This window comes from Schistocerca gregaria, chromosome 6 (assembly GCF_023897955.1).
Source record: "Schistocerca gregaria isolate iqSchGreg1 chromosome 6, iqSchGreg1.2, whole genome shotgun sequence".
Classification (NCBI taxonomy): Eukaryota; Metazoa; Arthropoda; class Insecta; order Orthoptera; family Acrididae; genus Schistocerca; species Schistocerca gregaria.
In genome coordinates this window covers 33,294,263-33,320,235 of record NC_064925.1, presented here as the reverse complement: position 1 = coordinate 33,320,235, position 25,973 = coordinate 33,294,263, and the positions used below count along the sequence as shown (strand labels likewise).

Below are 25,973 nucleotides of genomic sequence, written 5' to 3'. Positions count from 1 at the left end.
GGTACACTAGCTGATCCCTCTAACCCTGTTCCACTCGCGAATAGGGCGTGGGAAGAACGATTGTCGTTAAGCCTGTCTAATGACTCTAATTTCTCGAATTTCCTCCTCGTGGTCAACACGCGAGTTGTGTCCCACTTCTCCTGTCCCGAAATTTCAACAGCAACTCTCTCCGTGATGCTCGATGCCTCTCTTGTAAGGTCTGCCAGTGGAGTTTGTTTAGCATCTCCGTAACGCTCTCTCGCCAGCTAAAAGATCCCGTGCCGAAACGCGCCGCTCTTCGCTGGATCTTCTCTCTCTCCTCTATCAGTCCTACCAGACGGATAAACAGTACTCAAGAACAGGGCGAAGAAGCGCCTTGTAAGCCACATCTTTCGTAGGTGACTTACATCTCCTTAAGATTCTTCCGGTGAATCTGAGACTGGTATCTGCTTTTCCCACTATCTGCTTTATATGGTCATTCCACTTAAGGTCGCTCTGGATAGTTACGCCTAGATATTTTAAGGCAGACGCTCTCTCCAGCTGTTTGTCACTAGTACTGTAACTGTACAGTAGTGGATTTCTTTTCCTATGTATGCGCAGTATGTTACATTTATTTACCTTCACAGTCAACTGCCAGAGCCTGCACCAATTCATCAATTCTCTGCAGGTCGTTCTGTAAATTCTTACTATCTTCTGGCGTCGCTACTTTGCTATAAACAACTACATCATCTGGGAATAGTCTTAAAGAGCATCCGACGCTTTCTACTAGATCATTTAAATATATATGTTGTAAACATCAACGGTCCTATCCCAATGATACTCCGATTATTAGGTTAACATCTCTCGATTTTGTTCCGTAAAGAACGACGTGTTGAGTTCTATCTGCAAGAAAGTCTTGAATTCGATCGCAAGTCTGCTCCGACACTCCGTTAGCTCGTATTTTTTTCATTAAACGGCAATGCGGGACGGCGTGAAATACCTCACTAAAGCCAAGGAACACGGCATCAAGCTGATCGCCGTTGTCCACTGCTCTGTGGATCTCGTGGAGGAACAGAGTGAGCTGTGTTTCGCAGCATCTCTGTTTGCGGAACCCATGTTGACTTTTATAGACGGGACTTATCCTGTGTACATGGTTCAAATGGCTCTAAGCACTATGGGACTTAAAATCTGAGGTCATCAGTCCCCAAGACTCAGAACTACCTCAACCTAACTAACGTAAGGACATCAAACACATCCATGCCCAAGGCAGGATTCGAACCTGCAACCGTAGCAGCAGCGTGTTTCCGGACTGAATCGCATGTGTACATGCTACTGACAAAGTATGGAACTGATGCATTGTACAGAATGCCTACGCAACATACAGGGTGATTCAGGGAGCTATGCAAATATTTTAATATGTCACTCTACAAAGAAACTAAAGAAAAACGTTCATACAAACATAGGTCCGAAAATGCTTAGTTACGGAGTTACGGCTAATAAAAGATTTTGCCTGAAACTTGCCGGCCGCGGTGGTGCAAAGAGGAGAATCGACCATATGAATTGTATGTAATCGACTCCTGGTCACAAGTTCACGGTTTATAAGAATATACCACATCGATCGCGCTGCTGTTGACAGTAATGGAGTATGCACTGCACACCAAATGTGGTCCACGTTCTCGACGGGTATTTGAATTCCATTATATTGCGGCCATGGTGATCCATCAAGCATCTATAGATCTCCCGAGTCGTGGGTAAAAAATTACATGGCGCGAGATTCGATCCGGTGACCTTCGGATTGCTCTGAGCACTAGGGGACTTTACATCTATGGTCATCAGTCCCCTAGAACTTAGAACTACTTAAACCTAACTAACCTAACGACATCACACCACACCCAGTCATCACGAGGTAGAGAAAATCCCTGACCCCGCCGGGAATCGAACCCGGGAAACCGGGCGTGGGAAGCGAGAACGTTACCGCACGACCACGAGCTGCGGACAACAGCTTCAGTGCCTTCAATTTGACAGTAATGAAGCGGTGCAAGGATATGTGAGGTTGTTGTTCCGTCAACAAACTCAAACATTCGACAGTGACACTGATCTCTTGTTGGGAGAAATGTGTTTGTAGCCAGGGTGACTGCGCAGAGAAATAAGTATTTAGACATGAAGAATAAAGACGTAGAACGTTAATAAGGTCTGCTGTATTAAAAAAGTTTTAAGAGATTTCACATAACAAATTCGAAAGTATTTTTTTCAACACAACTTCGAAGACGGCCTAGAAGTTTTTCTCAAGATGTTTCATTCACTTTTAATTTAATACTTTTCTAGAAAGTAAGGATAATGTCTAGGTATATTGCAAAAATGGAAACGGACGAACGTAAAATATATTCAAACTAGAAAAGTATATATTTAATGAAACTTAAATTAAAACATGTAATTATCACAACTACTTCTGTCTAAAAATTGGCGTATCCTAAAGGAGATATGTTTTAATAGTTCTTTAACAGTTATTAACGCGTAGTAAGGAATTGAAAAAAATGGTTTTTAACAATTGCTACAAATGTGTAATAGACAATAACTGAACATAAACTTTAAGTTTTTATTTACTTCGAAGCTGCATTTCTTTTATCCTTTATTTATTGCAGCAAGCAGAACTATAATGACGTTCTGAATTGCAAATAACTTTCATTTTTACACACAAACACATGAGTTCCTAGCATTTATTTTTGCACACAGATACTTCACGTAGACTTGGCCAGTCTTGGCAGATTGCTAAGTTGCATCTGCCCTGAGAGACACTTCTTTGTCCAACGGAACATCGTCTGACTTTAGGAGAGATTTCTTGCATGCTGTGAACTTTGACGTTGTGTACAGTTATCTTAGAATTCCTTATTCGATACCCAGTTAAAAAAAAAATAAAAAAAAAAAATAAATAAATAAAAAGAGCCATCAGCTGTCAGATGAGCCACAATAGCCAAATGGTTAAATTATCTTTCTTTCAAAATTTGCGTTAAAGGTAACCGGCATTCTAGTAAATGCGTAAGCGAAGTATTAAGTAACATGCAGTTACTACCCTACCTAATACTTTTTGATATTCTGTACATTCCCTAGACAGTTCATAAAATGCCGAGTTTCACAGTTTGCCGGTAACATATACAAAATGTGCGTATTGTTATGTGCGATGTAAACACAATAGGAAAAGGTGGGTGTGACCGCTGGAGGTAGTGCCAAAGGTTGTGGCCACCGGTTGTGTTTGTTAACTGACTTGGGCTGACCATATACTGAAGGTTTAAACCTTCGAAACGAGTCCTGGAAGTAAATTGCGACTGGTTATACCAAACTTGTTGCAAGGGGGTGTATTCTGGCGTGGCATGGCCTGCACTTCAATTGGTATAGGAAGGGGAGAATGGCAAAGCTTACAGGTGACAGTGCAGTGGGCGGTGGTGATGGGATCATTCATGGAAAAATTCCTACAGCAGCTGGTGTTAGAGTTGCACCTTCTTTAGATTGAAGTCAGCTGATAGGTATACCAGCTTAAAGAAAGTCCCTCTAAGCAATCACCTTCAGAGGAGGAATTAGCAAATTTCAGCAAAATATAAGAGGTATTAGAGATAAAGTTGGTGAACTGCTTATAGATGTTGGCTCTGACATTATTGATGTGTCGGATCTCCATTTAAATAATTTGACAATTCAGAGGCTTCCATTAGCAGGATACAGATCAGATGGCCGCTTTTCAAGGAGTTCCTTGCCGATTGGGGGAGTGGCCATGTACGTAAAAAATAGTATTCCGTTTGAGTCCACAGATCACGGCACTGCACTAGACAGATATTTGAATGTTGTGCAGATCAGTTAAATTCAGTGAAACTAAACTTCTAATTGTTGTTGTTCATAGCTCTCCTAATTCTGACTTCAGAGCATTTCTGCTCAATCTAGAGAGGGTTCTTGGTTCACTTTATAGGAATTATCTGAAATTAGTTATATGTGGTGACTTCAATATAAATTGTGTATACGATGGTGCAAGAAAAAGAATGTTGGTAGATCTCCTAAATTCATATGATCTGATGCAGACTGTCTCTTCCAACTAGGGTGCAGGGGAACAGTAGCACAGCCATAGATAAAATTTTTATTCATTTTTCGTTACTAGATGAGCATTCTGTTAACAGGATCAATGGCTCTTCAGACCTTGATGCACAAATTTTAACACTAAAAGGCTTTTGTACTCACACAAGTGTCACACATAATTACAAACTCTGTAGGAAAATTAATCCAACAGCAATAGAGAGTCTTTTAAACCTGGTCGAGGAACAAGAATTGCAGGATGTTTATATTGCCGATAACATAGATGACAAATATAATGCTTTCCTTGACACATTTGTCATGCTATTTGAGAGTTGCTTTCCATTAGAACGTTATAAAGGGGGTACTAGCAGTAAAAGGCAGGCTGGGTGGGTGACTAGTGGGATAAAGCTATCATGCAGAACAAAGCGGGAATTATAACAAAATGTGAGAAATAGTCACAATCAAGCTACAGTAGCCCATTACAAACAATATTGTAAGGTGCTTAAAAACACTATTAGGAAGGCAAAGAGTATGTCATGTCTAAATAGAATAGCTAATTCACAGGATAAAATTAAAACCATATGGTCAGTTCTGAAGGAAGTGTCAGGTCAGCAGCACAAGGTCGACGATATATAGTAAATATATTTCTGTTACAGCTTTACTATATCGTTAAATGATGATGGCGTCCTCTTGGGTAAAATATTCCGGAGGTAAAATAGTCCCCCATTCGGATCTCCGGGCGGGGACTACTCAAGAGGACGTCGTTATCAGGAGAAACAAACCTGGCGTTCTACGGATCGGAGCGTGGAATGTCAGATCCCTTAATCGGGCAGGTAGGTTAGAAAATTTAAAAAGGGAAATGGATATATTAATGTTACATATAGTAGGAATTAGTGAAGTTCGCTGCGAGGAGGAACAAGACTTTTGGTCAGGCGAATACAGGGTTATAAATACAAAATCAAATAGGGGTAATGCAGGAGTTGGATTAATAATGAATAAAAAAAATAGGAGTCCAAGATGGACGTGAAGCCCACGCCCACTACAGTAGTACAAGTTTAAATGCCAACTAGCTCTACAGATGATGAAGAAATTGAAGAAATGTATGATGAAATAAAAGAAATTATTCAGATAGTGAAGGGAGATGAAAATTTAATAGTCATGAGTGACTGGAATTCGGTAGTAGGAAAAGGGAGAGAAGGAGACGTAGTAGGTGAATATGGATTGGGGCTAAGAAATGAAAGAGGAAGCCGCCTGATAGAATTTTGCACAGAGCACAACTTATTAATAGCTAACACTTGGTTCAAGAATCATAAAAGAAGGTTTTATACATGAAAGAAGCCTGGAGATACTGACACGTTTCAGATAGATTATAAAATGGTAAGACAGAGATTTAGGAACCAGGTTTTAAACTGTAAGACATATCCAGGGGCAGATGTGTACTCTGACCACAATCTATTGGTTATGAACTGTAGATTAAAACTGAAGAAACTGCAAAAGTTGGGAATTTAAGGAGATGGGACCTGGATAAACTGACTAAACCAAAGGTTGTACAGAGTTTCAGGGAGAGCATAAGGGAACAATTGACAGGAATGGGGGAAAGAAATACAATAGAAGTAGAATGGGTAGCTTTGAGAGATGAAGTAGTGAAGGCAGCAGAGGATCAAGTAGGGAAAAAAAACGAGAGCTAGTAGAAATCCTTGGGAACAGAAGAAATATTGAATTTAATTGATGAAAGGAGAAAATATAAAAATGCAGTAAATGAAGCAGGCAAAAAGGAATACAAACGTCTCAAAAATGAGATCGACAGGAAGTGCAAAATGGCTAAGCAGCGATGGCTAGAAGATAAATGTAAGGATGTAGAGGCTTATCTGGCTAAGGGGAAAATAGATACTGCCTACAGGAAAATGAGAGAGACCTTTGGAAAAAAGAGAAGCACTTGTATGAATATCAAGAGCTCAGATGGAAACCCAGTTCTAAGCAAAGAATGGAAAGCAGAAAGGTGGAAGGAGTATATAGAGGGTCTATGCAAGGGCAATGTACTTGAGGACAATATTATGGAAATGGAAGAGGATGTAGATGAAGATGAAATGGGAGATACGATACTGCGTGAAGAGTTTGATAGAGCACTGAAAGACCTGAGTCGAAACAAGGCCCTGGGAGTAGACAACATTCCATTAGAACTACTGACGGCCTTGGGAGAGCCAGTTCTGACAAAACTCTACCATCTCGTGAGCAAGATGTATGAGACAGGCGAAATACCCTCAGACTTCAAGAAGAATATATAATTACAATCACAAAGAAAGCAGGTGCTGCCAGATGTGAAAATTACCGAACTATCAGTTTAATAAGTCACGGATGCAAAATACTAACGCGAATTCTTTCCAGACGAATGGAAAAATTGGTAGAAGCCGACCTCGCGGGAGATCAGTTTGTATTCCGTAGAAATATTGCAACACGTGAGGCAATACTGACCCTACGACTTGTCTTAGAAGCTAGATTAAGCAAAGGCAAACCTACGTTTCCAGCATTTGTAGACCTAGAGAAAGCTTTTGACATTGTTGACTGGAATACTCTCTTTCAAATTCTGTAGATGGCAGGGGTAAAATACAGGGAGCGAAAGGCTATTTACAATTTGTACAGAAACCAGATGGCCTTCATAAGAGTCGAGGAGCATCTAAGGGAAGTAATGGTTGGGAAGGGAGTGAGGCAGGGTTGTAGCCTATCCCCGATGTTATTCAATCTGTGTATTGAGCAAACAGTGGAGGAAACAAAATAAAAATTCGGAGTAGGTATTAAAATCCATGGAGAAGAAATAAAAACTTTAAGGTTCGCCGATGACATTGTAATCCTGTCAGAGACAGCAAAGTACTTGGAAGAGCAGTTGAACGGAATGGACAGTGTCATGAAAGGAGGGTATAAGATGAACATCAACAAAAGCAAAACGAGGATAAAGGTACGTAGTCGAATTAAGTCGGGTGATGCTGAGGGAATTAGAAAATGAGACACTTAAAGTAGTAAAGGAGTTTTTCTATTTGGGGAGCAAAATAACTGATGATGGTCGAACTAGAGAGGATATAAAATGTAGACTGGCAATGGCAAGGAAAGCGTTTCTGAAGAAGAGAAATTTGTTAACATCGAGTATAGATTTAAGTCTCAGGAAGTCGTTTCTGAAAGTATTCGTATGGAACGTAGCCATGTATGGAAGTGAAACATGGACGATAACTAGTTTGTACAAGAAGAGAATAGAAGCTTTCGAAATGTGGTGCTACAGAAGAATGCTGAAGATTCGACGGGTTGATCGCATAACTAATGAGGAGTTATTGAATAGGATTGGGGAGAAGAGAAGTTTGTGGCACAAGTTGACTAGAAGAAGGGATCGGTTGGTAGGACATGTTCTGAGGCATCAAGGGATGACCAATTTCGTATTGGATGGCAGCGTGGAGGGTAAAAATAGTAGAGGGAGACCACGAGATGAATACACTAAACAGATTCAGAAGGATGTAGGTTGCAGTATGTACTGGTAGATGAAGAAGCTTGCACAGGATAGAGTAGCATGCAGAGCTGCATCAAACCAGTCTCAGGACTGAAGACCACAACAACAACATTTCTGTTACTGACAAGTCAGATATATGTACAGTATTTAACAATCATTATCTGAGCATTGCTGGTAAATTAAATAGAAATTTAGTTTCTACAGGGTATCATATGACTTTCTTGACAAATGCCTTTCCGAGATTGACTTCTAAAACACCCCACAGTGGTACAAACAAGAGGGAGATTGAGTCAGTAATTAAATCACAGAGACTAAGGACTCTCATGGTTATGATGGAGTGCGTAGCAGAATATTAAAGTACTGTGCTGCACATGTTAGCCCTGTATTTTTAATTTATCCTTTAGGAATGGTCAGTTTCCTGCACGATTAAATTATTCAGTAGTAAAGCCGTTTTATAAAGAGGGACAAAGGGAGAATGCGGACAATTTTAGACCTATTTCTATGCCATCAACGTATGCTAAAGTTATTTAAAAGGCTGTGTATGTAAGGATAATTGATCATTTAATATCACACGATTTTCTATGAAATGTACAGTTCAGCTTTGGAAGTCGTTTAACAACTGAAAGAGCTACATTCTCTTTTCTCTGTGCGGTACTGGATGGGTTAAACAAAAGGTTTCGAATGCTAGTCATATTTTTTGATTTAACTAAGGCACTTGATAGTGTAGATCACAAAATATTGCTCCAGAAGTTGGACCTTTATGGATACGGGGAGTAGCTCACAACTGGTTCGCCTCTTATTGTAACAACAGACAGAAAAAGGTAACTAATTATTGACAGTGTTGAGAATGGCAGTGACGTGCGGTCTGAGTGGGATACGGTCAAATGGGGGGTGCCCCAGGGATCAGTGTTGGGGCCACTCCTGTTCCTCATTTATATAAATGATATGCCCTCTACTACGGATAATTCTAAAATATTTCTGTTTGCTGACGACTCCAGCTTCGTAGTAAACGATGTTGTCTGCAACATTGGCTCTGTTTCAAATAGAGCAGTTCAAGACGTAATTTCATGGCTTGCAGAAAATAGACTAACGATAAATGATAGTAAGACTCAGTTTTTACAGTTTCTGGCACTAAATTCAAGAAAAGTCGACTTTTTAATTTCACAGAATGGGGATATGATTAGTGAAACTGAACAGTTCAAATTTGTATGTGTTCAGATAGATAGTAAACTGTAGTGGAAAGCCCACGTTCAGGATCTTGTTGAAAGACTTCATGCTGTCATTTTTACTGTTCGAACGGTGTCTGAAGTAAATGATCGATTTCCACGAAAATTAGTCTACTTTGCTTAGTTTCATTGGCTTATGTCATGTGGTATTATATTTTGGGGTAACTGTCCCCAGTCTAAAAGGATATTTTTGGCTCAGAACTGGAAATAAATGGTGTAAGTTCGCAAACCTCTCGTCGAGCCCTATTCACCAATCTGGGTATTTTGACATATACAGGGTGAGTCACCTAACATTACCGCTGGATATATTTCGTAAACCACATCAGATACTGACGATCGATTCCACAGACCGAACGTGAGGAGAGGGGCTAGTGTAATTGGTTAATACAAATCATGAAAAAATGCAAGGAAGTATGTTTTTTAACACAAACCTACGTTTTTTTTAATGGAACCACGTTAGTTTGGTTAGCACATCTGAACATAAAACAAATAGGTAATCAGTGCCGTTTGTTGCATTGTAAAATGTTAATTACATCCGGAGATATTGTAACCTAAAGTTGGCGCATGAGTACCACTCCTCCGCTGTTCGATCGTGTGTATCGGAGAGCACCGAATTACGTAGGGATCCAAAGGGAACGGTGATGGACCTTAGGTACAGAAGAGTCTGGAACAGCACATTACGTCCACATGCTAACACCTTTTTATTGGTCGTTTTCACTGACGCACATGTACATTACCCTGAGGGGTGAGGTACACGTACACACGTGGTTTCCGTTTTCAATTACGGAGTGCAATAGAGTGTGTCGCGACATGTCAGGCCAATAGATGTTCAATGTGGTGGCCATCATTTGCTGCACACAATTGCAATCTCTGCCGTAGTGAATGTCGTACACGCCGCAGTACATCTGGTGTAATGTCGCCGCAGGCTGCCACAATACGTTGTTTCATATCCTCTGGGGTTGTATGCACATCACGGTACACATTCTCCTTTAACGTACCCCACAGAAAGAAGTCCAGAGGTGTGAGATCAGGAGAACGGGATGGCCAATTTATGCGTCCTCCGCGTCCTATGAAACGCCCGTCGAACATCCTGTCAAGGGTCAGCCTAGTGTTAATTGCAGAATGTGCAGGTACACCATCATGCTGATACCACATACGTTGAAGCGTTTCCAGTGGGACATTTTCGAGCAACGTTGGCAGATCATTCTGTTGAAACGCGATGTATGTTACAGCTGTTGGGGCCCCTGCAATGAAGTGAGGACCAATGAGGTAGTCGCCAATGATTCCGCACCATACATTTACAGTCCACGGTTGCTGTCGCTCTACCTGTCTGAGCCAGCGAGGATTGTCCAAGGACCAGTAATGCATGTTCCGTAGATTCACTGCCCCGTGGTTTGTGGAACCCGCTTCATCGGTAAACCGGTAGAACTGCAACGCATTCTCTGTTTATGCCCATTGACAGAATTGCACTCGATGATTAAAGTTATCACCATGTAATTGCTGATGTATCGACACATGAAACGCGTGAAAGCGGTGACGATGCAGTATGCGCATGACACTACTTTGACTCAATCCGCCGGCTCTCGCAATGTCCCGTGCACTCATGTGTGGGTTCATGGCAACAGCAGCTAACACACCAACTGCATCCGCTTCTCCTGTGACGGGCCTGTTACGGACCCGTTTGCGTGCTACGACCATACCTGTTGCATACAGTTGGCGGGAGATGTTTTGCCATGTGCCGCACGTTCTATGCTCTCTGTCCGGGTACCGTTCTGCATACACCCTGCAGGCTTCAGCTGCATTTCGTCGTCACTCGCCATAGATGAGTATCATCTCCGCCTTTTCAGAGTTCGAATACACCATTGTCACAGTTCCTACAACACTACACTATCACAAACGTCTGGTAACACGGTGTACTACAGTTGGTCTGCGTGCGAGGACGAATGCAGAATAACAATAGCAGCAAGCGCTACATGCGGACACTGCGACAGCTAGACTAAACCACAACAGTGCACTACAACCACACTCATAAATACGGTCGTCATCGTAAACATGTCCCTGCAGATGCTGCTCGCCGACCGTGGCCCGTGTTTGTTACAACACGCAACTGAAAGTCGGAGGTTTCAAGCGTCAACTTTAGGTTACAATATCTCCGGACGTAATTAACATTTTACAATGCAAGAAACGGCACTCATTACGTATTTGTTTATATGTTCAGATGTGCTAACAAAACTAACGTGGATCCATTTAAAAAACGTAGGTTTGTATTAAAAAACATACTTCCGTGCATTTTTGTATGGTTTGTATTAAACAATTACACTAGCCCCTCTCCTCACGTTCGGTCTGTGGAATCGGTTCGTCAGTATTTGATGTGGTTTACGAAATATATCCAGCGGTAACGTTAGGTGACTCACCATATATATATATATATATATATATATATATATATATATATATATATATATACTGTCGTTTGTTGCTAACAATATCGGCTTATTTCCAAGAATTAGCAGCTTTCACTCAGTTATTACTCGGAAGAAATGCAATCTGCATTTGGATCGCATGTCCTTCACTCTTATTCGGAAAGGTGTGCAGTATACTGGTGCATCGATTTTCAATAAGCTACCACAAGAATTCGAAAAGTAATCGACGCGCTTTCAAATCTAAACTGAAGAGTTTCGTCATGGGTCATTCCTTCTATTCTGTTGCGGAGTTCCTTGAAAAATTAAGCTGATTTTTATGTTATATTGTTGATTGCTTTTACTTAAAGTTATGGCTTGACTTTTTGGGTTCATAAGCATTTTATTTTATCTGTTATTAGTTTTATGTTGTAATTTCATGTAATGACTTTGATGATTTTCTCCTTAATTTTGGCATACGGAACTAGACTTGTAATACATAAATAAATAAATATTCCTTAGGCTTCTACCGATAAATATTAGTCTGGCGCGTATCTTACACAAAAAGCTACACGTGGTCGTTCCACATTAGATCCTACCGGACTGAGACCCCTAGGTTTTGTGAGGTTGTGACCTTTTCCAGAGTTTAAAATGAAGAGCGTATTCAGACACGTGGAGCCCGCCTGTCCATCTGTGCACAGAACGTAACGTGCCGCCATGTTGGCCATGCCTGTCAGCTGCGCGTCCCTGCGACGAGCGCGAGTCTCCTCCTAGAGTCCCTCCACGAGGCTCCCCGTGGGGTTCAGGTGGCCTTTCAGCTAATCGGCACGCAGGCGCTTCCACTGGGGATTTCTGGCTCCCATTAGCGGACTGCTCGTTCCTTCGACGCTAGCTAGCCTGGTTGGCTTCGGCCGGGAACCACTTCAGCTGGAACGGGCTTTGGCCGGACCACAGCTGCCGGCGACGTCGCAAACGACGCCTCCACACAGCGGCCGCGACTCTGACTAAATTTGATTCGCTTCCAGCTAAAGTGAACGTTTTCCTGCCACTGGTAAAAACTGTACGGATCACATGAGCAAAGTACTCAGAAAACACGGTATTGGTACAGTGTTTAATACTCGAACACTGCAAAGGACCTACGGCCGCCTATTACCAAAGAAGGACGTAAAATCGCTCGGACTTCTGGCCAAATGTACATAGGAACTACCATAAGATACTCTCATAGAATTCAATTTTCCCGAAGACATTTAAGTCTCATCTTTATCTACGATGGAACCTGAAGAAAAGGATTAAAATTTGTTTTACGGCTGGGACTCGAACACGGATCTCCTTGCTTAGTAGGTAAGATTGCTGACCACTACTCTACCGCAGCACCACGCTCGTTATTGATGCGCGGACTTCCGAAGCAGAGTGTCCTCCTCAACACAAACTTCACTTCATATCTTCAGCTTATTTTCCCCCTAAATCATCAGCAAACGCCGGGATTTAGGGGGAAAATAAGCAATAAGACATGAGCTGAAGTTGGTGTTCAGGAGGGCATTCTATTTCGGCAGCCCTTGCAGCAGTGTTAAGCCTGGTGATGGGTTCGTGTAACGGTCAGCATTCCTGCGATATAAGCAAGCAGACCTGTGTTCGAGTCACTGTGACACTAATTTTAATTCATTTCTTCAGCTTCCGTCATTATCGTACGAAAACACCCGCCTCGAGGTGCACGAGAGCAATTGTCGCCTAGCCGAGACGGACCGGCAAACCACTGTGGTTTCATCCAGAGCTGGTAATTACAGCGCGTGCATGTACAGAGAGACCATAAAATTCAGAGGTCCAAAAACAATTTCAGCACAAAAGGAGAGCTGCAATTAGAGTTGTCGGTTCTAGTGCCAAATACAACTACAGCGCCACTACGACCTCCACAGCATACGTCGGCCGATTCCGCCGTCTCAGGCAGCGCTCTGATGTCGTCACTGGCCGGCCGTCGCGTGGACATATAATACAAACAGTCGCACTTCATCTACATCTACATGACTACTCTGCAATTCACATTTAAGTGCTTGGCAGAGGGTTCATCGAACCACAATCATACTATCTCTCTACTATTCCACTCCCGAACAGCGAGCGGGAAAAACGAACACCTAAACCTTTCTGTTCGAGCTCTGATTTCTCTTATTTTATTTTGATGATCATTCCTACCTATGTAGGTTGGGCTCAACAAAATATTTTCGCATTCGGAAGAGAAAGTTGGTGACTGAAATTTCGTAAAAAGGTCTCGCCGCGACGAAAAACGTCTATGCTGTAATGACTTACATCCCAACTCGTGTATCATATCTGCCACACTCTCTCCCCTATAACGTGATAATACAAAACGAGCTGCCCTTTTTTGCACCCTTTCGATGTCCTCCGTCAATCCCACCTGGTAAGGATTCCACACCGCGCAGCAATATTCTAACAGAGGACGAACGAGTGTAGTGTAAGCTGTCTCTTTAGTGGACTTGTTGCATCTTCTAAGTGTCCTGCCAATGAAACGCAACCTTTGGCTCGCCTTCCCGACAATATTATCTATGTGGTCCTTCCAACTGAAGTCGTTCGTAATTTTAACACCCAGGTACTTAGTTGAATTGACAGCCTTGAGAATTGTACTATTTATCGAGTAATCGAATTCCAACGGATTTCTTTTGGAACTCATGTGGATCATCTCACACTTTTCGTTATTTAGCGTCAACTGCCACCTGACACACCATACAGCAATCTTTTCTAAATCGCTTTGCAACTGATACTGGTCTTCGGATGACCTTACTAGACGGTAAATTACAGCATCATCTGCGAACAATCTAAGAGAATTGCTCAGATTGTCACCCAGGTCATTTATATAGATCAGGAACAGCAGAGGTCCCAGGACGCTTCCCTGCGGAACACCTGACATGACTTCAGTTTTACTTGCTGAGCCCTTTTGAATCTGTAATAATTTTCTGAGTTGTTAAAGCCTCCGATGATGTCTCGAGCACAGGAAGACGAAACGTTAGGCGGACGATGTTGTGCCATGAACCACGGCCCAGTGCCCATAAAACAAATACCAGCAGTATTGGAAATACGAGCCGCGAAAGGATGCGTTTCGTGAGACGAAAAATTTTACAGTCGTGTAACAGCTACAGTGAAATAGTTCGGTCTACATCAACATCCACATCGATACTGTGCAAATCACATTTATGGGGCTGGCAGAGGGTTCATCAAACCACCTTCACAATTCTCTACTATTCCAATCTCGTATAGCGCGGGGAAAGAAAATTACACATATCTCTTTCCGTACGAGCTCTGATTTCCATTGTATCATGATGATCGTTTCTCCCTATGTAGGTAGGCGTCAAAAGAATATTTTCGCATTCGGAGGAGAAAGCTGGTGATCGGCATTTCGTGTACTCTGTAGCGAAAAGTGCCTTTGTTTTGATTATGCCCGTCCGAAATGCTGTATGATTCCTGTTACAGTCTCTCCCCTGTTTCGCGATAATACAAAATGAGCTGTCATTCTTTGAATTTTTTCGATGTACTCCGTCAGCCCCATGTGGTGTGGATCCCAACACTGCGCACCAGTGTTCTAAGAGGACTGACGAGCGTAGTGTAGGCAGTCTCCTTAGTAAAATGGTTCAAATGGCTCTGAGCACTATGGGACTTAATATCTGAGGTCATCAGTCCCCTAGAACTTAGAACTACTTAAACCTAACTAACCTAACGACATAACACACATCTATGCCCGAGGCAGGATTCGAACCTGCGACCGTAGTGGTCGAGCGGTTCCAGCGCCTAGAACCTCTCGGCCACACTGGCCGGCCATCTCCTTAGTAGGTCTGTTACATTTTCTAAGTGTTCTGCCAATAAAACGCAGTCTTTGGTTAGCCTTCCCCACAACACTTTCTATGTGTTCCAAATGAAATTGTTCGTAATTGTAATTCCGAGGTATTTAGTTGAATTTACGACCTTTAGATTTGACTGATATATCGTGTAACGGATTGTATTTAGCACTCATGTGGATGTACTCACACTTTTCGTTGGCTAGGCGCTACAGTCTGGAACCGCGCGACCGCCATGGTCGTACGTTCGAATCCTGCCTCGGGCATGGGTGTGTGTGACGTCCTTAGGTTAGTTAGGTTTACGTAGTTCTAGGGGACTGATGACCGCAGAAGTTAAGTCCCATAGTGCTCAGAGCCAGTTTTTTGACAATTGTTAATTTTCTCACCATACAAATATCTTTTCTAAAGCGTTTTGCAATTGGTTTTGATCTTCTGATGACTTCACTAGTCGATAAACGACAGCGTCATCTGCAAACAACCTAAGACGGCTGCTCAGATTGTCTGGCAAATCGTTTGTATAGATAAGGAACAGCAAAGGGCCTATAACACTACCTTGCGGAACGCCAGAAATCGCTTATGTTTTGGTCGAATACTTTCTGTCAGTTACTTCGAATTGTAACGTCTCTGACACGAAGTCACGAATCCAGTGAAATAACTGAGACGATATTCCGTAAGCACGCAAATTCACTACAGGCCGCTTGCGTGGTACAGTGTCTGAAGCCTTCCAGAAATCCAGGAATACGGGACCAATTTGAAATCCCTTGTCGACAGTATTCAACATTTTGTGCGAGTAGAGAGCTAGTTGTGTTTCACAAGCACGACGTTTTGTAAATCCGTGTTGACTTTGTGTCAATATACCGTTTTTTTTCGAGGTAACTCATAATGTGCGAACACAATACATGTTCCAGAATCCTGCTGCATACCGACGTTAATGACAAGGACCTGCAACTTAGTGGACTTCTGGTCAACCTTTTGTCGAATACCGGTGTGACCGGTGCATCTTTCCAGTCTTTGGGTACGGATCTTCCGCCGAACGAACGGTTGTACACAAAGTGACAAAATGTATGCCAGAGATGACTGTAGTCCATGTGCGACGCCGGCAGCAGCAGGGGAGGCGGCCCCGTCCCCGGCGAGCCCTGCCCCCCGCCCCTCCCCTCCCCGACATTCCTTCCTTTGTGGCGCCGCCGCCCCGCCTTTATTAATACTGCCGGCCCGCCGCCTGCGTCAGATCGGGGCAGCAATTAGCGACCCCGCCGAACAATGAGGGCGCGAGCGGCGTAGACACGTGTCCGCTCGGGCCGGCCCTTTCTTTGCTTTCGCGTGCACTACGGCTTAATCCGCTGCCAGCGCGCAGAGGCCGCCGCCTCCCTTTTTTCTCCGGCCGGGAGGCAAGGCACATGGGCCGCAGTGCATTAGCGCGGACGTCGCAGCCCGTCCGGCGCTGAGAGGGGGCGTGCCAGACATCGCGTCGCTCCCACCTGCTGCCCCCCGTGTCTGTTTCACTTTTTTTACCCTTTCCCTACGAATACGGCAAGCGTCATGAGCGCTTTCCGATACTCACGCGTGCCGTCGCAAAAAGGCAGGAGTAGCAATACAGGGTATTTCAAAAAGGAGTTAACAACTTTTAAGATTCATTTAAATTTATTGAAAGAAGATATAGAGCTAGGTTTAGCGTTATTTTGTAGGGAAATACATCAAGTTTCACCATAAAGATGTTGTATGTGGATTCGCTTCGTTACCCTGCACGCAACCCATTGGAAGTCAATTTCTTCTCAAACCCGCTGTGGCTTTGCAGGTGTAACTTGCTCAGTGGCGGCGTAAAATCTTGCTCTGAGTTCAGGTAGAGAAGTCGGCACAGGAGGTACGTACACAATATCCTTGATAAATCACCATAAAAAAACATCGAGCGCTTTCAGGTCTGGGGAACTTGGGGACCGTGCAATTGGTTCACTGTGGCCACTCCATTGACCTGGAATGCGATCACTGGGAAAATTTCGGACGTCACCCACGTAGTGTGGTGGTGCACCATGAAGTAAACATTTCGTTCTTCCTCATCCTCGTAGATGTGTGGTGTCAGAAATAGTTGTAACGTATCCAGGTGGACCGTCCCGTCGATGGTTCTTTCACGGAAAAAAAGGGGACGCACTGCTTGTTCTTGCTCAGTGCACAAACAACGTTCAGTTCATGGCTACCACGAATACGCTGCAATGTTTGCTTTGGATTTTCACTGCCCCAAATCCTACATTTGTGTGTGTTAACCGTGCCACGCAGCTGAAAAGTCGACTCGTCAGAAAAGATGATTTTGTCCAAGAAATGTTCATCCTCATGTAATCAATTTAACATATCCTCAAAGAAGTGCTTGAGAGCAATTTTATGAGTGTCTTTTATTCAGAATGAGATTTTCACTCTGCAGCGGAGTGCGCGCTTATATGAAACTTCCTGGCAGATTAAAACTGTGTGCCCGACGGAGACTCGAACTCGGGACCTTTGCCTTTCGCGGGGAGTGCTCTACCACTTTTTTAATTTTTATTTATTTTTATTGAAGGTAGTGTTTGAACACAACAAAATGAAAATAATCGATTCCTCTGCGGCTACATAACCAGAATAGTAAAAGTCGACCCGTTAGGATGCTTCATGCTACAGACCGCTGCGGAGTTTCCGATAACTGTCGTCTCGCCGCTGTGTTGTTTCCACTGTTTGTTCAATCTCATTAATAAACGGAACTGGAAAGAGGTTCGCAGGTAATCTTCTCATGTCGTGGATAATCCAGCTGAGAGGCGTGTTATGGAATGCGCTCCACAGAAATTCAGAAAAATATTGTCGGCATTTAGCGTTCTTGACGATTGCACAATGGCCGGCCTGTGTGGCCGAGCGGTTCTAGGCGCTCCAGTCTGGAACCGCGCGACCGCTACGGTCGCAGGTTCGAATCCTGCCTCGGGCATCGATGTGTGTGATGTCCTTAGGTTAGTTACGTTTAAGTAGTTCTAACTTCTACGGGACTGATGACCTCAGATGTCAAGTCAAATAGTGCTAGCCATTTGAACCATTTTTGATCGGACAATGTCGTTCGTTGAGATAATACCAAAAATTTCGGGTACTGCCTTTTCACTATTAACGAATAGGTAGTGAAGACCGTGGCCGCTAATCCACGTCACAGAGTTCGATTTTGCTCTTGGGAAAAGAAGTGATCGTGTAGTTATCCTCTTGGAAGACGTGCACGTCAGAAAAGCTAATATCTGACCCGCCAAATACAAAACGTCTTTGCCGACCCGCATTCGAAACGATGTTCATCCCTGTCAATCACTTGGCATGTGGCGCACAAGGGGGAATCGACGAGGTGGATGTGATGTAGGCGGGACTGGCACAACTGTTCCCCCTTAACAGTTACGTACCATGCAGATTGCACGTCAGTATCAAGGGTGGTGGCATTCACTGCCTGCCACACAGTACGCCACTTTCTAGTGGGGTGTTTGCTTCCAATCACATTCGACGTCCTGTCCTGTTGCATGGCAGTATACATCGCCCTCGTCGTTATCAAGCGCATGGGTAGTTGTGCGGTGTGGATGTAGCTTCAGTGAAGGAAGAATCGTAGCAGAAGGTGCTGGGATGGCCGGTATCATCACAGGGGATATGAGCGAGGTTGGTCGTAAGGTCTCCAGTGAAACACTTGCGAGGCGCGTCGGGCTTCCTCACCACAGATGCAGGTGACAGCTGACGACAGAGCCTTCGCTCTGTTCTGAATATGAAAAAGGCCTCCTCGGGAGCAGCCCGTACTAACAAAGGATCCCAACACATCACTTTGAGCATTTATTGCATTAATGTGGTATTTACAGGTAATCACGCTGTAACAGCATGCGTTCTCAGAAGTGATATGTTCACAAAGGTACATGTATCACATTGGTACAACCGAAATAAAATGTTCAGACGTACCTACGTTGAGTATTTTCATTTAAAAAACCTACCTGTTACCAACTGTTCGTCTAAAATTGTGAGCCATGTGTTTGTGACTATTACAGCGCCAACTACCACAAAGCGAAAAAAGTGTTCAAAGTAAAACATTCATATTTCTTTACGTACTAGACGAATATGTAATTAAAAATGGGGGTTCCTATTTTTAAAAACGCAATTGATATCCGTTGGACCTATGGCAGCGCCATCTAGCGGGCCAACCATAGCGCCATCTGGTTTCCCTCTTCAAGCTAGACAAGTTTCTTTCTTTGTAGTTTTTCCGTTTGACGCTTATTTCGTGAGATATTTGGCCCGGTCGCGATCAATAAGCGAGAAACCGTAGCAGCCTTGGCAGTCAGTGAACTCCTGACGACGATGGCGGAGATGGCCATCGAAAGCTCGAGTATTTTATTCGAATTGACGCGGCTGGAAAACCGAGAACGTTTTATTCATGTATGCCGTCGCGAAAGACTCCGAGGACACAAGCAGATAGGCTCTCACCTCTGCTCTTCAACTGTGGTCTCGAGAAAGTGATTCGTGAGTGGCGCAATGAACTGGAAAACCAAGGAATTAAAAATGGTGTCAGGCTGTGTTGCAACAAACAAAATCTTCAAACCGATTGTCTCGCTTTTGCAGATGATCTTGCAATTTTTTGTGATTCCATTGAAACAGTTGAGAGACAGATAATCAGCTTAACGTACAAGCACAGAAGACTGGCCTCCAAATTTCATTTTAGAAAACCGAGTTTATAACGACCGTAAATTCACCACCAAGGGAGCTCATAGTGGGCCAAGGCATTGCCGTTGCAGCAGCAGAAGCCGATGTGACAACTGCGTCAGCCACTTGTATCTTATAAACGGATTGCCGACCGCAGCGCCGTATTCTGCCTGTTTACATATCTCTGTATCTGAATACGCGTGTCTATACCTGTTTCTGTGGCTGTTCAGTGTAGTTTTCACAGCCATTGTGTTTTCATACTCATGCCTGTACCAGTTTCTTTGGCGCTTCAGTGAATATGACTGTGACGAAGAGCTCGGGTAGGCCATCTACTTTGTAAACGGAAGGGAACGTTAAGACAATTGAGTGAATGTTTCTTCATCTTCTTCGTACCAGAAATGGTGATACAGCACACGAATTAATCATTAACTAGGGTCGAGCGCTTGCAGATTATCGCCAAGTTTGTGCTCTGGCCGACACCACAACTGACAGACAAACACGAAACAGGAAAGTTTCGAAATGCCGACGTCACGTTTAGAGCGTTCTGAAGAGGAAGATGCCACCGGCAACCACACAGTAAGACGCGCTGCGCCAGGCTTCGCCTTTTGCAAATCAGCTCAAGAGCGGAGCTACTGCAGCGAAGTTGTCGGCGGCCGTGTTTTGTGGTGTGAAAGGACCGCTGGCGACGCACTACACTCCCAAAAGACGAGCAGTCGACAGTGACAGCTAATGTGACAGGAGAGGGAAGCTTAGAGAAGAAGCCATCCCCCGGCCGGACACCACCCGCCGTCACACAGTTGGGAAAACAACCTGGGTTCTTTGGAATCTTGGTTCTGAGTTTCTGGAGCACCGCTGACCTGGCTCCAACCTTTTTGGTCCAATGGAACAGTACCTGCACGAATCAAAGTTTTCGTCAGATGGCGATTGTTGGGGAGGCGGTACGAGCCTGGATGGCCACGATTAGAGAATACAGAATTAGAAGTATCAGTATACCGAATTTTCGATAAATCGTCTGATGATATCAATGCTGACAGTGTATCACAGGTAAATTTCTTTCCAGAGGTCTGCAATTGTGGATTTATGTACTTTTCTTCAAATTGTTTGTTTAATTTACTTAAGTGAAAGGAATAACATTTTCTTTGTTGATAAATAAAGAATAGTTTTACGACTGTTTAATTACGCGGAACTTAATTTAGGTTCTGAGAGAAAACAGTTATACTGAGATTCAAAAAGCATTGGGGAATCACCAACATTAACATACTTCATGATTTACATTAAAAAGTAAAATATGTTGCATGAGGCAGTGAATTTTGACGGGCAAGCTACCTCATTTCTCAATGGTAGTTTCGTCGGGCTTTGAAAATAGGAATAGAAGTCACGTCTTCCTAAACAGTGTGTCAGCTAACCACGCTTGGGATAAGTGATTGACAATCGTCGAAGTCGAGCACGATAGCAGCTTTCAAGCTTGCTTTATGGAGAGCGTGTAAATACCGACGGGAGGAAAGAGTTTGGCAGTTGAGTTGCCATATTTCAAATGAGACAGGTTTCTCGTGATAGTTCTCCTGTGAAACACTCAGTTGCCTAACTGTTTCAGTTCCGTAACAGCTAACAGAGGCGGAGTCAACGGCCAGGAAATGTTGCTGATAATGTTCAACGATACTCAGAATTGTTCCATCATAATAGACTGTGGAATTCCTCAAGTCGAGTGCTACTTCAAAGTTTCTCATTCCAGAACCCATCTTATTTTTGTTCTTCTCTGAGATAATCACGTTTTATGAATTTAAAAAGTATTTAATCTTGTTTATTATGCCTCATACATCAATAAATAATAGAATTACTTAGTAGATTTATATTTCGCTATGTTCACCCGCCAGGATGCGCAAAAATATACTGATTACTTGCACCCACCACTCAGTAAAAATGTATATAAAGTAGAATTATGAAAATCCAAAATATCGGGAAAATGCATCGAAATCGCAGATAAATGTAGATATTTCCATAGGAGTAAAAGGATGAGAAAGAAAAATTGAAGGAGAACACGGATTGGGAGAAAAATAACGAAAGAGGAAGCCACCTGGCACAGTGATTCACAGAGTATAATTTAATGATCACCTAACGCTTGGTTGAAGTATCATGTAAGAAGGTTGTATAAGTCGGAAGACCTGCTCGGAATTGATGACATCCTTGGGAGAGCCAGCCGCCACAAAACTACTACACCTGCTATGCAAAGTATAGGAGACAGGCGAAATACTCCCAGACGTCAAGAAGAATGTAATAACTATGGCTCCAAAGAAAACAAGATGCTGACAGGTGTCAATACTACAGAACTACAACCTTGGTAAGTCACTGTTGGAAAGCACTAACACTAATTCTTTACAGAAGAATGGAAAAGCTGGTAGAAGCCGACCTCGAGGAAGATCAGTTTGGGTTCCGGAGAACTGCAGGAACAGGCGGTGCAATACTGACTGTGCGACTTCTTGTATAAGAACGGTTGAGCAAAGCAAACCTACATTTATAGCATTTGTAGACTTGGAGAAAGTTTTTGAGAATGTTGACTGGAATACTCTCTTTGAAATTCTCTTGGTAGCAGAGCTAAAATAAAGGAAGCGGAAGGCTATTTACAAATTGTATAGAAACCGTACGGCAGTTATAAGAGTCGGGGGGCATGATATGGAAGCAGTGGTAGAGAAGGGAATGAGAGTGTTGTAGGTTATCCTCGATGTTTTTCCACCCGTGCTTTGAACAAGCAGTAAAGAAACACAAAGAAAATTTGTATAGGATGTTGGGTTACAACAGCGGTATGTGGGTCGCGTTATACTGTTGGAAAGCACACTCTGGAATGCTGACCACGAAGGCAAAACAACAAGTAGAATCAGACTGACGTAGAAAATTGTAGGCATTCTCCGTGGGGTGACATGAGACTGCTCCTGCTGCCGTAAGAAATCGCACACCAGACCATAGCTTCAGGGGTAGGTTTTGTGGTAAGGTGGTATGGGACCAAGCTGCTGAGGTTATCGGTCCCTAGGATTACACATTACTGCTTAATCTGACTTAAACTAACTTACGCTAAGGACAACATACACACTGGTGCCCGAGGGAGGACTCGAACCTTCGACGGGAGAAGGCGCACGAACCGTGGCGAGGCCCCCGACCGCGCGGCCCAGGGACAGTTCCCGTGTGTCTAGCAGACAAACGGCCATCGCTGGCGCCCTGGGCAGAAGCAGCTTTTAACGGAAAACACAGGACACCTCCAGCGCGCCCTCCCACGACCACGGCGGCCTTGCCTTTCGGCAGTGCCACCTGCCCATCCGCAGCCCCGTCTCCTTGCGACTCACCGTAAGTTCTTGTGACCAGCGCTGCCGGCAATCGCGTACAGTGCCTACATTCCTGCCAAGTCTATCTGCAATACTCGTCTAAACTCAGTGAGGTGATGACAATGGCGTCTTCGTCACTTTAAAGGGATACTTGACTAAGGTGAACTCACCAGGTCCAATATACACTTAATCGCCAAAGAAAATGATATAGGCGTGCGTATGAAAACAGAGTCATATGTGAACAGGCAAAATACGGCGCTACTGCCGACAACGCCTACATAAGAAAAGTGTCTGGCGCCGTTGTTACGCCGTTTACTGCTGCTTCAATGGCAGCTCATAGAGATTTAAGTGAGTTTGAACGTGGTGTTGTAGTCGGCGCACGAGCGACGAGACACAGCGTCTTCGAGGTAGAGATGAACTGCGGATTTTACCGTACGACCATTTCACGAGTGTACCGTGAATATCAGCAATCCGGTAAACCATCAAGTCTCCGATATCGCTGCGGCCGGTAAAAGATGAAGGATGGGACGAACGACAATTGAAGAGAATCGTCCAACGTGACAGAAGTGCAACCCTTTCGTAGATTGCTGCAGGTTTCAATGCTGGACCATGAACAAATGTCAGCGTACGCGCCATTAAACGAAAAATCATCGATATGGGCTTTCGGAGCGGAAGATCCATTCGTAAAGCCTCGATGACATGACGACACAAAGCTTAACGCCTCTCCTGAGTCCTTCAACAGCGACGCTGGCCTGTGAATGACTGGAAACGTGTTGCCCGATCGGACGAATCTCCCTTCAAATTGTATCGAGCGGATGGACGTGTACCTGTACGGAGACAAACTCACGTACCGATGAACCCCGCATATCAGCAGGGCACTGTTCGAGATAGTGAAGGCTCTGTAAAGGTGTGGGGCGTGTGCATTTGGAGTGATACCGGACTCCTGATACGTCTCTGACAGGTGATACATACTTGTACGAAAGCATTCTGTCTGATCACCTGCATTCATTCGTGTCCACAGTGCACTTGCGCAATTGAAGCACGAGAATGCGACACCATACACGCCCAGAATTGCTCCAGGAACACTCTTATGAGTGTAAACACATCCGCTGGCCACTAAACTCCCGAGCGTATCTAGGATGCGTTGCAACGTGCTGTTCAGAAGAGATTTCCACTCCCTCGTACTCCTACGGATTTACGGAGGGCCCTGCAGGACTCACGGTGTCAGCTCCCTCCAGCACTACTTCGACATCAGTCGAGTCCATGCCACGTCGTGTTGCGACCCTTGCGCACGCTCGCGGGAACCCTATGCGGCGTTAGGCAGGTGTACAAGTTTCTTCGGCTCTTCAGTTTAAAAGGCAGTTAGCGATCCCACCGTCGCAGCTCATATTGAAATGAAACCCGACCTGGAAAGTGGCAGCTGGCCGCCGGGCTGACTCACCTGCACTGTGGAGGAGAGCGGCGGCTGCCCGCGGTCGCGCGCCGTCACCAGCAGGTTGTAGAGCGGCCGCGCCTCGCGGTCCAGCGCGCGCGCCGTCACCAGCGTCCCGTTGGCCGTGATGGAGAAGTCGCCGGCCTCGTCGCCCGCGCTGATGCTGTACTCGATGTGGCCGTTCTCGCCTGCGGGCACGCCCACCCTCAACGTCAGCGCACGTCACACTTCAACACCGCCGACAGTTACTGTGCATTCGTTACAACAATAATAATAAAAACAATAAGAATAGTATTTGGTGAACGGCGCAATCAGCCACCAATCATATTTAAATGCTTTTTTAGTGCCGTTCTCGGGCTACCATCTTCAGATGGCTAATATTTTCAATTAAACAAATGTTTCGGCCAACAGCATTTTGTCTACTCGCACACTACACAAGAAAATCTGAATATTTTGTGCCACGTTATAAGTTGTTTCACTAATACAAATATTATAAAGTACTTGCATTTATATAAGATGGAAATTTGATGTGCTCATTCACCCTAAGTTCCAGTAGACTGCGAATTGTTGGTTTTTTGTAGTCCGTGTGGTTTTCTAGGTAGCTGTTTATGTCGCTGAATTCCACACAGTACACAAATTGTAAATAACTTACTATGGCACACTTCATAAGTCTTCAGAATCACAGACGTGCAACACACTTGGTGTTTTTATTTACATCTACATTTACATGGACACTCCGCAAAACACATTTAAGTTCCTAACAGAGGGTTCATCGAACCACCTTCACAATTCTCTATTATCCCAATCTCGTATAGCGCGGGGAAAGAATGAACATCTATATCTTACCGTACGAGTTCTGGTTTCCCTTATTTTAACGTGGTGATCGCTTCTTCCTATGTAGGTAGGCGTCGACAAAATATTTTCGCATTCGGAGGAGAAAGCCGGTGATTGGAATTTCGTCAGAAGATTCCGTCGCAACGAGAAACGCCTTTCTTTTAATGATATCAGCCCAAATCCTGTATCATTTCAGTGCCACTCTCTCCCATATTTCTCGATAATACACAACGTGCTGCCCTTCTTTGAACTTTTTCGATGTACTCCGTCAGTCCTATCTGGTAAGGATCCCTTACCGCGCAGCAGCATGCTAAGACATCCTGTAGTACACCATAAAAGTAGTGTAGGCAGTCTCCTTAGTAGATCTGTTACATTTCCTAAGTCTCCTGGCAATAAAACACAGTCTCTGGTTAGCCTTCCCCACAACATATTCAGTGTCTTCCTTCCGATTTAAGTTCTTCGTAAATGTAATTCCTAGGTGTTTAGTTGAATTTACGACCTTTAGATTAGACTGAGTTATCGTGTAACCGAAGTTTAACTGATTCCTTTCAGCACTCGCGTGGTTGATCTCACACTTTTCGATATTTAAGTGCAATTGTTAATTTTCGCACCCTACAGATATCTTTTTTAAATCGTTTTGCAGTTTTTTTAATCATCTGATGACTTTACTAGTCGATAAGCGACAGCATCACCTGTAAACAACATACGATGGCTTCTCAGATTGTGTGCCAAATCGTTTATATAGATAAGGAACAGC

General features: G+C 43.9%; 1 protein-coding gene across 1 annotated transcript in view; it reads right to left on the bottom strand.

Moving 5' to 3' along the window:
- Positions 1-25,973, bottom strand: part of LOC126278037 (cadherin-related tumor suppressor) — an 817,086-nt gene that overhangs the window by 321,657 nt on the left and 469,456 nt on the right. Inside the window, 1 exon segment of the mRNA XM_049977779.1 lies at positions 24,392-24,570. Within this exon segment, the coding sequence (XP_049833736.1) occupies positions 24,392-24,570 (179 nt within the window).